At 41.9% G+C, this 13,349-nt stretch overlaps 1 protein-coding gene across 2 annotated transcripts in view; it reads right to left on the bottom strand.

Moving 5' to 3' along the window:
- GRM3 (glutamate metabotropic receptor 3) overlaps positions 1-13,349 on the bottom strand; it is a 219,653-nt gene that overhangs the window by 89,579 nt on the left and 116,725 nt on the right. Inside the window, exon 2 of one of the 2 annotated variants that reach the window (XM_019443167.2) lies at positions 8,035-8,646. The exons of the other annotated variant lie outside the window; for it this stretch is intronic. Within the exon in view, the coding sequence (XP_019298712.1) occupies positions 8,035-8,502 (468 nt within the window). The 5' untranslated portion in view covers positions 8,503-8,646. The remainder of the gene's footprint in view (positions 1-8,034; positions 8,647-13,349) is intronic. 2 annotated transcript variants of the gene reach the window in all.

Genomic DNA, 13,349 nt, shown 5'->3' with positions numbered 1-13,349 from the left:
CAAAGTACTAGAGACTTCACCTTGAATGACCCTCAATGTCTCCAAGAACTGTTTCTCTTGGACTGCAGTTGTTAAAAGTAAAAAAAAAAAACCAAAAACAAACTAACATATAATAATGATATAATAATAATACCAGAGGTGCCTGGGTGGCTCAGTTAAGTGTCTGACTTCAGCTCAGGTCACAATCATATAGTTTATGGGTTTGAGCCCCACGTCAGGCTCTGCACCAACAGCCTGGAGCCTGCTTGGGATTCTCTCTCTCCCTCTCTCTTTGTCCCTCCCCTACTCACGCTGTCCCTGTCTCTCTCAAAATAAATAAATAAACTTAAAAACTAATAATATCAATAACAATATCTACTAAAATCTAAAATGTTAAATGTTCATTATGTGTGAAACACTATTTTTGCTGTTTTTAAATGTATTGTCTCATTTAATTCCTATAATTACCAGGAAGAGAGTACCATTAATATCTCCAACTTAGACATGAGGAAAGAGTCAATGAAGGCTTAAATGAACCCTGTCTGCATGCAGAGTTTTAAATCACCGAGCTGAAATTAAAATTTTAGGAAAGCCTTGCTAAAAATGTATAGTTGTAGCATATCTGTGCCATGATCATTGTATCTGCAGTATTAAACTTACTAAATACAACTCTCATCTTTACTTTTCTGGTGATTGACACTCTAAAGATGGATTAGTGAATGGATTTCTAATGCTGTCACTCTGCTTTTGTTGAGGTCAGGATGATGGTTCCTTCTCTTCTGCATTGGCTATGAGCATAGGCTGTGGCAATACTTGGCCCTCTGATGACTCTGTGTGGACTAAGAACAGAGCCCTCTCCTCATCTGGAATGGCCATGGGTGCCCAGCTCTGTGAACTCGGTTAGTTGTCTCTGGACAACTCTAAGTGCAAATGAAGTAGAACCCATTTGTGTATCTTTGTGGTATCTTTTGATACTGAAATCAAGGTATCTTTTGTGGCCCATGTGCAGGCAGTAGAGGAGGGGAGAGTGGGGGGAAACTTTTGTCCCACATTCTCACTTTGCTACATCATCGTCCTTTTGCATCAAACCCAGTTTTCCATTGTAAGAAAATGCTTATTTGAAACTTATGAACACCTAGACTAATCTGGAATAGGCGAGTCGTGGCTGTGACCCCCCGAGTCCGAGATTTGTTTACCTGGTAGAGGCATTATCCTTGGTGCCCTCAGTACACAGGCAAAAGGATGCATTTCCTAAACTCACGTGGCTTATCGGTCGGTGGAAAACTAGATCTGCAAATAAACAATGGTATTTAATAAGATAGTAGTGGTGATGTGTGTTTACGTTGTGGGAGCTTGGGAAGCGTTTCTCAAGAAGGGTAGGGTTGGAAGTGAGAACTGAAGGTAGGTGGGGTTTGGGAAGGCCTACAGACAGCTGAAGAACATTACATCCCAGGTGGAAGAAACACTGTGTTCTCTCTTTCATGAAAGAATGTGCAGATCCTCTCTGGGAGACTATGAGAAAGCAACTTTCCAGGGAGACTTCAGAGGCAGGCTTGATGTTTACACTGATCTAAATGTCTTTTTCCTGTTTATCTCCACTGCCTTCTGCTCATTCTGTCACGCTCTCTGGTCTCCTAGGGCTTATGCTGTCAATTGATACTCAGGTCCTATTCTTACGCCTGTTTTATATATGGGTTTGATACCTCCTCATTTGCTTATACAGGCCTAAGGGACTCCTAAGAGGTCTATTTAAAAAAAAAAAAATAAGGTTTATTCATTTTTCCAAGACAGAGACAGACATGAGGCAGGGAGGGGCAGAGAGAGAGGGAGACACAGAATCCGAAGCAAGCTCCAGGCTCTGAGCTGTCAGCACAGAGCCCGACACGGGGCTTGAACCCACAGACCGTGAGATCATGACCTGAGCTGAAGTCAGATGCCTAACTGACTGAGCCACCCAGGAGCCCCCTAAGAGGTCTATTTTTAAATTTTATTTTATATTCTCTCTGCTCCATGTTACCCAGACCCTACACAATAGTATTCTTGATGTTCCTAAAATATAAATGCTTTAATAGATGCTTATTTTCTGATGAAAAATGATTTTCATGAGAGCCCTGGTTGTAATATGTAGATAATTGAGATGCCGGGTTCACCAAACTCATAAAAATACTACCATAATCAAGTGAAATAACAATTGGCTGGGCTTCTTCAAAGTGAGCCTGACAGAGAAGAGCCAATTATTTATTTGCTTCCTATTTGAGATACTACTTCTGTGGTAATCCCTTGTATCACAATAGTAGAGCATTTTGGTTACGTGAGAAGTGCCCTTAAATGACGTATACTTCAAATACCGACATGAACATGCTGCTTCACTTTCAAAAATGGGCCAGTTTTGCTTGAATAACCCCAGTGACAGAGGACTCACTTCCTCACACCCCCTGCTGTTTCATTTCTAGGACATCTCCCTTATGTCGGCCCTAAATGCGCCTTGTTCTAGATCAGTGATTGCCGGTTGGGAAGGGCCATAACTCTGTGGTTTGGCAAGGCATGGGAACATTTTTGGATGTCACAACTTCAGGTGCTGGCCGGCATCGAGTCTAGCGGGTGGAGGCCGGTGATGCTGCTAAATAAACCTCCCAAGCACAAGGGCAGCACCAGCCCAATACTGCCAAGGCTGAGAAACTCTCCTCTAGGTTCACCTTATTTATTGATCCACAGAAAAAGTATAAAATTTTCCATCCGGCAGTCTGTCTGAGACTTGGACATAGTTAACTGCACGAAGGCTTTTGTATCTCCAAGTCCTTCGATTATTTTTCTAATGCTGTTATAATAAGGCGAGCAATTCGTGTGTGACTCTTCCTAAAGTATTTGAATTTAAAAAAGAAATGAATCATTGGGTGGGAGGACAATGCTTAATACAAACTGGCCAGTGGCGGACAGCTTTTGCGCCGTGGAATTGGTGGAGGAATAAGAGAGTGGTGTCTTGATGTGCTGTTCCCCTTGCCCCATCTAGATAAAATCCGCGAAACCTACTGCAAGGGATTTAGTTTAAGGAGTTATTCTGATCAGAGACATGATGGAAGCAATGCATGGCATTCCAAATCCGTGTCATGATACTAATGTCACAATGACTCTCTTCCAGGGCTAGAAAGGTCCTGAGATATGGATATTGCCTGTAAAAGGGTCTGACTATCCTGGGCATGAGAGAGAGGTAGTGAGATCCTTTCAAGGCTCTCTTCTGCCCTTTCTATGAGCTCATCTTTTAGATGCCATCTAACCCAGGCACCCATTTGTTGCTGAGGTCACTTTAACACTCAGGGACACAACAACCGGGTCAAGTAATACCTGTCATTTCAGTTAAAATGTGCTCCAGGTTGGCAAGAGAGACTGAAAAAAATGACACATCCTCTGAAAAAGAGAGAGGAACGTTTTTGGAACAATTCAAGGGACATGTTTGAATGGACAGCTGAGGAGCTCTCATTGTAGTCTGTTTAAAAAAGCACAAGCATGAACAATGCTTCAAAATAAGTACCCTGTAGACAATGGCCCAGCTAAAGGCAACCAACCCGATACTCTTCTTGAATAAATACTCTTTTCCCTTGAAGTGGGTAGATTGCAAGCTTATGGGGAAGAGCAGAATCGTCTTAAAGAGAATCACCAGAGGAAGTCAATAGATCCCATGTATATTTGCTAATAAAGAAGGATTTTGGTGCTAGCTTTCACTGATTATCCAGTTAAGAAATCAATACTGTTGCTTTATAAAAGGGACAACCACAGAGTGGTTTGCGCTACTTAATAAGAGTGTTGGGAAAATAATTATTAAGGTCTTCATCCATGGTGATACAGTTTAACTCAGTAAATCATTAAGAATTTCCTCTTTCATGCAGTTTTCAGCCTCTGCAAACAATGCCTATTGTATGAGCTAACACAGCAGGAGGTATCTCCTCTGCTGACTTCCAGAGAGTTCTTTTCAGTTAGTGAGAAGATAATGAAAGAAGAGGAAGCGGGAGAGAAAGCATCTCCTCCAGCAATCCCACCAAGAAAGCAATCCAGGCTCACGTAGGGGGATTATTATCATTCTCTAAAATCCTCTCTCTCAACAGGCAATTTTGTAACAGAAAACTCTTTGCTCTGGTTTGGGACTGGGCGTTACAATTAGATGATAGGAAGTTTTCAAACTGGGTGGTGGATTTGTGTTAGTACATTTCTTCTCTGGCTTCACCCTCTTTTTTCCCCTCTGCTCAGTTCAAGCAAAGATACTTTCCATTAAATATTCAGGAAGTCAAAAGTAGTTAAAAATGGATTACAGTGTTGCCTGACGTAAATGAATCTTTGTGGCTACCGGCTACATGCTGTTACTACGGTTATCAGACCCCAGGGTTTATGAGAAGAATCAGTCCAGGAGTAGTAGGCAAGTGTGAGAGGTACCCTGAAAAATCCACTCTCTTAAAATGTTTTCTTCATTAATATACAAGAGTGCTCTAAATTCAGCATTAGAAATGTATTGCTTTGGATTGCCTTTGACTATGTTTTAAAATTCTTACTAAAAGATTTATTTCAAATGGATAACACACTTTAGTTCTTCTTTCTTTCTTTCTTTTTTTAAAATTTACTCATTTATTTTGAGAGAGAGAGAATGCAAGTTGGGGAGCAGCAGAGAGGGAGGAAGAGAGAGAATCCCAAGCGTGCTCTATGTTGTCAGGGCAGAGCTGGATGGGGACTCGATCTCACAAACTGTGAAATCATGGCCTGAGCTGGAATCAAGAGTCAGACACTTAAACAACTGAGCCACCCAGGTGCCCCTAACACACCTTAATTCTTAGCTCTATAGCTAAGAATTCTCTGAGCTCCCTAAGGGGTCTCCCTAAGACCACTCTTTGTTCATGATGCCTAGCTGAAAGCAAGACCCTGTGGGGAAGTGTTCCTTGGAAGCTGTCTGAAATTCAGTGTATAGACAAATCACTCCACCCCCTAGTTTACTTTGGCCAGGACCAGTGTGTGGTCTAATGAGAGCCTGAGAAGTCAGGACCCCAGGGGGCTATGGAGGAAGGGGTGAAGCCATCTCTGCGCTTCCTCTCCAGCTCACTCCCTTACTGTGTCAAGGCCTTCGTCCTCTGGCCCACGGATATCTGCCACAATATTCCAATTGGCCTCTTCAGATCCAGTGTCTCCTTCACACTGTGGCCCACTTAGCCTTCCTCCAGTGCAACTTTCATGCTATCCATCTTTCTCAAAACCTTTCTAAATGTTGTTTCTGACCTTGTGAGCTATATGAACATATTGGGAATTGTAGTTACTGTTACTTCATAGGAATATTGTACCTGAAGCCAGAGTGTGAGTTCCTTGAGGTCAAGGCTGTGTTCTTTCTTACCTTAGTGGTCTTTCTAACCCTCGTCCTAGTGCAGAACACACACAAGGGATATATACAGATTGACTTGTTGGTGAAGCATATGGGGCACCAACAATGGCCTCATGGGACTGTTTGGCCACTGGGAAGGCCATGGAGTTCGTTTTAGATGTGGCTCTTCTACTGACTTTTCCTATCATTGTGGGGACCTAATAGTTACCATTTATTGAATATGATAGTGTTTTGGTGAGGCATTTTCCACAGATGCTATCAATTTATCCCCTCAACAACTTATCAACGTAGATGCTATTTGCTTATTTTATTTACTTTTAACATTTATTTTGGAGAGAGAGGGAGGGTAGGGGCAGAGAGAGAGGGAGGCAGAGAGAGAAGCAGGCTCCAGGCTCTGAGCTGTCAGCACAAAGCCCAACTTGGGGCTTGAACTCACAAAGCACGAAATCATGACCTGAGCTGAAGTGAGAAGCTTCACTGAGCCACCCAGGGGCCCCTATTTTGCTTATTTTACACATAAGCTAAAAAATGTGGAGTTGGAATCATAACCCCATCCTTCTGGTGGTCAAAATTGATATCCTTCATTATAGCATGATACTTTTGGATTCTTTATTTGTGCTGTGGAAACAGAAATCATATCAGCATTTGTGACTTTATGTTAATTTTGACCACATGAATGAAATAATAAGCTAGGTCCTTTGATGATTAAGAAGTGGCTTTTTCCCTTGTGAACTCATACAGGATTTTACTAGCCCAGATTTTTTTTTTTTTTAATAAAACAATTTGCCACCCCCCCCCCCCCCCCGCCTTTTGAAGGTACATAGGTAGTAAAAGAGTAAAATTAGTTTAAAAAATCTATTTGCCTGGCATAGTTTGTTAATTACTTTGGCTAAACAGGTATTTACACATCTGGTGTAGAGTGTAATTTATTGCACTGAAGAAACTAAGGTCAGAAAAGCATATATATATATTCTCTTACCAGTGGTAATATCAGGTATAATATAAATATTTATAAAATGATTGGCACCCATCTGGTGAGATTATTATTGAAAGATGTCAGATACATATTTTTAATTCTCTCTTCTCAAATAGCAAATCCCGTCTCTCCTGATCCAAGTATAGAGATAGTGGCAAAATTAACATAATATGCTTTGAGATGTGCAATATTTTCTATCCACCTAATGAAGCCAAAGGGTGTTTATGAAAAACCAATTATCCTAATTACTCATAATATGAGGGTGTGTTCTGAAGAAGGAAAGAAATTTGAAGTAGCTCATTTAGAGCAGCACGGAATTGTACATAGAATTTTAAATGCCAGGAATCTAGGAGATAGAAATAAGGTTATTCCAATGCAAATAGAGCCGACTTAAGTGGTTTGTGACATCTAAAGATAACATGAATGTAATCTGACTTCCGTTAATGCTTGGGGCTTTGATTATAGTAATTTGGTAAGAGGCAAAGAACATGACTCTTGGAATCATGGACTTTTATTATTGTGACCTTCATGCCATGGACTTTTATTATTGTGACCTTCGTGCCTCTCACCAAAAAAAAAAAAAAAAAAAAAAAGATTGAATGGCAGCTAACATATAGCAACCATATGGAACAGTTGAAAGAGCACAAAAGTACATAAGATTTGAGTTCTAGTTCTTGAGCTACCTACCAATAGGAGTTTTCATGAAACCAGTCTTTCTGGGACTTGGGAAAATGAGAAGGTTGAGTTAGTAATTTCTCAGCTCTTTTCCATCTCTAAAATTCTGTGACCGTGTGAGTAAAACTTGCTAGAGTTTGAATAATGTGTTCCTTCTTTTTCTAACATAATTATAAGATCCAATTGTCAACTTTTTATCTTAATTTAAGTCACAGGCTGAATTGTCCCCCCCCCCCCCCCCCCCACCGCCATGGTAGTAATTCACTGGCTTTTCTGCATACATTTTCAGATTTGCACCATGAGAAACTGTTTACGATTAGTCTCTGAACAAAATGATGCTTTAGTAAAAATTAGTGTAAAAAAACCCCCAGAGTTTAGATGCTATTTCTTCTGGTGGTTGATTGTATGGATGGCTTCAAATCATCATGTCACCTTATACCCACATCCTTTGTGATGTAATTTCATAGCACTTGTCCTGTGGGCAGGACATATTTCTCTGCTCCTCGACTCTGGGCTGAGCCCTGTCAGTTGCTTTGGTTAACAGGATGTTAGAAGGAATGATAAAGCAGAAACGTGGAAGGGGCCCGTGCAGTTAACTTTGCATTTCCTTGCACCTCTGCCGTTGCTCTGAGAAGAACACATCTGAGCTAGCCCAGAAATTCCAGGTGGAGGATAAGGAACAACCAGGAATAGAGCCACCCACAGCTGAACCCCACCTCGATCAGCTCACTCCAGCTGATCTTCAGATCAATTTAGATTCAGATCAATTTATAATTATTATAAATTATAATAATAAATCTTGTTTTAAGTCACTGAATTTTGGGATAGTTTGTTATGCCACAGTAGCTACCCGATACACTTCTAAACAGTTTTCATCGCTAGAGAAATGTTACGTCTGCAAGCCCATATTACCAAATACCCACTGAAATAACCGATTATATTTTAATATTATCCATGAAGGCAATTATCAGGATATTTTCTTTTTGTTTCCCCAGGACATGAAACCAAAGAGACATAGCATTTTAACAATAGTGCTGGCCAATCTTACCTGTATGGAAACACTGCTGTATGAGCCGCCGATGACCCCTGCAATGAGCAGTGGGATATTTTCTTGGATGGCATAGGATCCATCAGGACACATATACTCAGCTTCATCCACTTTAGTCAAAGATGCCCTGACAAATTCCAGTGATTGCTCTAATGCATAGGTATCCCTTGAGCATGTATCCAAAATGTGCACGCCCAACTTCACTCCTGGTAGCAAGTAATTGTCTTTGTTGATTTCATCAATAGCAAACAACATGGCTTCCAGGCGTTGGATCCCTCGGTCCTCATTGATTCTCCCACATTCCTCAGTTCCAGTGCCTTTTTCATTAATAGGAAACAGACCACCTAAAACAAGGTCACCTTCTATTTTAATTTCCCTCCTCAGAAAGTTATGGTCCCCTAAAGAGAGTAAAAATCCCTTTGAAAACAAAGCTAACATGAGAACTTGGAGTCTTGTCAACATCTTCATGAATCCTGCTTCTGTACCTCCGGGAGATATCAATGGATGAAGCCAATGTTGCCCGCTAGTCCTCCTCTCTCATTTCCAAACTGGATCTTTGGCCTGTCCTTCAAATAAGGGAGGAACAGACTAACAGAGCCTGTTACCAAATTCCTAAAGAGATAAAAATTATATGAACAAAAGTGGTAAAGAAAACATCAGTGATTACATTGAGGGTCCCCAATCAGACCTTTGAAGGGATCGTGACTCAAATTACCGGTTAGTAAACACATACTGCACCACTACACCAGGCACTCTCCCCACAGGGATTCTCACCCAGCCCTTACAACCCATGGTGACGCAGATCTTAGCAGTTCCATCTCCCAGAAATGGGTACTGAGGACTAAAACAGTGAAGCGACCAGTCAAAGTGTACCTGGAATGGAGGTGATGTTTAGACTCTGGTTTTCCTAATGCCAAGTTCAGTACTTCACCTACTTGGTCATTGACTCTGGTCAGTCAATGGTAGGGCAGTAACTTGGATTGAATCTGTATCCTTTCTCCTTCAGCTACATTTATAGACCAGCCCTTTTTATTCACTCTTTTCTTTCCATTTGGGGACAAAACAAAACACCCATGTGACTCTTTCACCGTTTCTGCATTTCTGCCATCACATTCCTGTCCTTCCTTTATTCTAGATACTCTCAGCCCGCTGCAATCAAGATTCTGCCTTCACTGCTCTAAAAAAAAAAAAAAAAAAAAAAGGCGGCTCTGGAAAAAGCTACTACTGATCTGCTAAGTTTTCAAATCCACTAACCCCACTGTAGGCCTCATTTGACTTGAACTTCATTGAAATTCTGACTACTTTCTACCTGCTCCAGCTTCCTAGGTTTCTGTTCTCTTTCTTCTACATCTCAAATTTCATTGTTGAACACCTCCTCCCCACCCCAGGCTCGGTCATCCACTGTCAAGGTTTCAGCTCTCACTGAAATGATTCCTAAGTTAGCTGCCTGCTAAACAGCCCTGCCTACACATCCCTGTGACACCTCAAGGTCTGTAGGTTATAGACTCTCACTTATCTCTGCGATTGGATCTTCTTTGTATCCAGGTGCTCATACCGGGAACCTGCAAGCTTGAGCCCTTCCCACTTTCCCCGCTTCCACCCTTAATTAGCCACTAAGTCCTGTAAAGTTTACCTGATTAGCTTCCTTCAACGCCACCTCTTTGTTTATAACCCCTCCGTGCTAGGCTCTTGTTCTCACTAACACGACCGACCATCGCAGGAGGTTCTACAGACCTGCTGCCAGCCCCCAAGGCACGTTTTTATCAGTTAGGAGAAGATAACCTTACTCAAGTACAACATTTTCAAATTTGTATGGTATCACCTGGACTGCAGGTGATGGGGGAAAGTTCCAATTGCCGCCGATAGCTGCCTCCTCCAGCCAGCGTTAGGCAACTCCTGATGTGGCCTCACGGTCAGAGGGGTGTAGTGATTACCAGTGGTGGGGTCTGTGCAGTAGACTGTGGCTTAGGACGCTTCCAGAAATCAAGCTTCTTTTTACATTATAGGGTAGAACATAACGCACCTTCAAGGATGCAGGCAAAGCCCTGCCGTGATAATCATGTTTTTGACAGTAGACTGGGGTCTTCCTAGGGAACATTCCAGAATCCTGGTGTGAAGTAGCCCAGTTGCATGTACACAAGCCAGCAGACCTACCTACCTACCTACCTAGCACCGGAGCAAACACCGGCCGGCCCTCTCGTGCTGCCTGTGTGCCACCCTTCTCCCCAGATGAGGTAAGCTCATTATTTTTAGAGTCTGGTGAGAGAGGTGATGGCAGAGATTCCTGGAACATTCTCCTGACAGGGTGCTGTTGCGTGTTTCTGTGTGCGGTTTGGTGTACCTGCCCGCTCTCCTGCTTTTGTACGTGATTGTGTATTGGTGGTGTTTGACGAGGGAGGGGGTCCTCCGGGCTGGTCTTCTACTTGGTCAGGATGTCCGAAAACCGCACCAGCTGTGTGCTGTCAGCTTTGTCGGTAAATGTTCGTCATCTGAATGGTGGCCCACCCGAGGAGGCACTCGAGGAATGCAGAGTCTTACTTGCCGCTCAGAATGGCCCGTCTCCTACCAGTCTGTACTGACTTCCTTCAGCCTCTAGGTTGAAGGATTTACTTCTTTGTGCTCCAGAATCTTGTCCCTGGCTAGCTGTCAAGCCTTACTGTTCACCAGGCCCGTCTGCTCCCTCCTACCTCTGCTCCTCAGCCATTACTGAACTATGTTTACCTGAGAGGACTTCTAGCATGTTGATGGCGCCTGGTGTGGCTCATGTTTTTCCCTTTGCCGTGAATGCCCTTCTATACCCATCTGTCTGGCAAACACCCACTTATCATTAAAGACTCAATAATCACTACCAGGAAAGGCCAAGAATTTTTGCCTCTCTTCCTTCTCTGCTCAAATCCTGCTTTATATTCCTACTGTAGCTAGTTCAAGAAATGTTTGCTATTACTATTATAGTTCTTATTCGTTTCTTTGCTCATTGGGAATAAATAAAATGGCACAACATTGAGGATTTTTAAGGCGTGAAGAAAAAAATCAAAACCCAACAATAAAAAAAGAGACAGGAACTAGTTCAGTATGTACTTTAACAGTTTTGACATTTCTCCCTTCTCATGTTAGCAGTGCCCTTTATTTATTTTTAAAAAAATTTTTTCTTTAACGTTTGTTTATTATTGAGAGACAGAAACAGAGCGTGAGCATGGGAGGGGCAGAGAGAGGGGGAGACACAGAATACGAAGCGGGCTCCAGGATCCGAGCTGTCAGCACAGAGCGTGACGTAGGGCTAGAACTCACAAACCGGGAAATCACGACCTGAGCTGAAGTCAGACGCTTAACCCACTGAACCACCCAGGCACACCTGCATTGCCCTTTAAAGCCCAGCTTTCCACATGCTTTCTGTTCCTTTTGCATGAAGCAAGTGATAGATTGTTTTCTTGAGACATGTGAGTCATCCGGGTTTTGTTTTGTTTATTTAGGTGTGAGCCTCAGCAATGACAGCAGCAGTCATTGGAACGCGCAGCGTGAGCCCAGAGCCTCTCCGGGAGATCTGCCACGGGGCACTAGAAAGTCTAATAATAAAAATCTTTTTAAGTTTATTTATTTATTTTGAAAGAGAGAGAGAGGAGAGAGAGGAGGGCAGAGAGAGAGCAAGAGGGAGAGGATCCCAAGAAGGCTCCATTCTGTTGGTGCAGAGCCCAATGCGGGTCTCAATCCCCTGTACTGTGAGATCATGACTTGAGCAGAAACCAAGAGCTGGACTCTAAATGGACTGAAGCACCCAGGAGCCCCTAATAATAAATTTTTAAAAAAGTTTATACTGTCATACATATATATATATATATATATATATATATATATATATGTTTCATATCAATTTCTGGTCTCTCTTTGATCTCTGTGTGTAATTCCCTTTGAAGCAACACTGCCATGGAAGGCAAAAGACACTGTGATCATTATCATGAATGATAAAGAAGCAGAAATTGCTCTATAAAATAATTGTTTTATGTGTCTAATAAAAGAGAAGAGCTAATTAAAAGAAGGTCATCAACACAACTTTACCGTGTATCTGAAAAACAGGTAGGTATCTCTTGGGTCAGTAGAAAGTTTGACTACTCAAAGAGTAAAGACGACCTTACAGTTTATGGAAAGCTTAATTCTCTCTTAAGAAAATGCTCTTGGCCAGGGTGCCGGGGTGGCTCAGTTGGTTAAGCGTCTGACTCTTGATTTCTGCTCAGGTCATGATCTCATGGTTTGAACCCCATGTCAGCCTCTGTGCTCACAGCATGGAGCCTGCTCAAGATTCTCTGTCTCCCTCTCTCTCTCTCTCTGCCCCTCCCCCACTTGCTCATGCTCTCTCTCTCTCTCTCTTTCTCAAAGTAAATAAATAAACTTAAGAAAAAAAAAAGAAAGAAAATCCTCTTGTCCAAAGCCAACTTGAAAGGCAACATCACATTACACTGAAAGTAATAATATATATTAGTCTACCTGTTTCACAAGTAGGGGCTGTATTTTATTTATGTTTGTGTATCCAGGACCTGGCATAATGTCTGCCTGCAATCCAGAAGATACTCAACAAAAATTCCTTGAAGGGACAGGGACATCCATGACTAGTATGTTTGCAGATGACTCTTGACTATTTTATTTGTGGCATAGTAAAGGGGAACTAAAGTAGAGAAAGGGGTTCTTTTATTTCATCGTCCACCCTGTCATCTCAAGGTGCTCTTTTCCTATTACTTTGCTGGTAGAACTACTAACAGGTAGAACTGTAGGTACTACTTTGTGAAGTTGCCAGAGAAAAATGCTTCCTTTGTATTTGGAAGGAATACAAATACCTGCTGAGGCGGGCCCCTATGAAGGTAGGAGAGATGTGGCCTCAGGCTGACCTACATTTACTTCAGTGAAAGCTTCAGCGAGGAGAATACTAAATTAGGAACATGCATATTATCCTCTTTCAAAGCATCAGAGACGCATTCACTCATGAAATATTTATTGAACACCTACTATGTGTGTGCTAGGCCGTGAGCTGGATATGCAGAATATACACTGTAATTGCAAGCAAGTGAACATTATGCCTGCTGTCGAATAACATTCTAAATGCTTAGGTGTTTTTATGCCAAAAGGGACGGAAAGGAACTCGTGTCTGTTTCTACCAACTATCTCCGCCATTTATGAAAATCTTCCAAATAAATTTACCATGGGTTTCTTTTAACATGGTAATTGTTATTAAATGCAATCCATTACATATTACGTATATCATATACATTTAAAAAGTAGATATACAGATCTTAAAAACAAGTTGACTGACAACAACACTATGTAAA

The sequence above is a fragment of the Panthera pardus genome, unplaced genomic scaffold (genome assembly GCF_024362965.1).
Source record: "Panthera pardus isolate Hobbes unplaced genomic scaffold, ASM2436296v1 HiC_scaffold_8, whole genome shotgun sequence".
Taxonomy (NCBI): domain Eukaryota; kingdom Metazoa; phylum Chordata; class Mammalia; order Carnivora; family Felidae; genus Panthera; species Panthera pardus.
The sequence above is the reverse complement of the archived record's forward strand: the minus strand, read 5'-3'. Positions and strand labels throughout refer to the sequence as shown.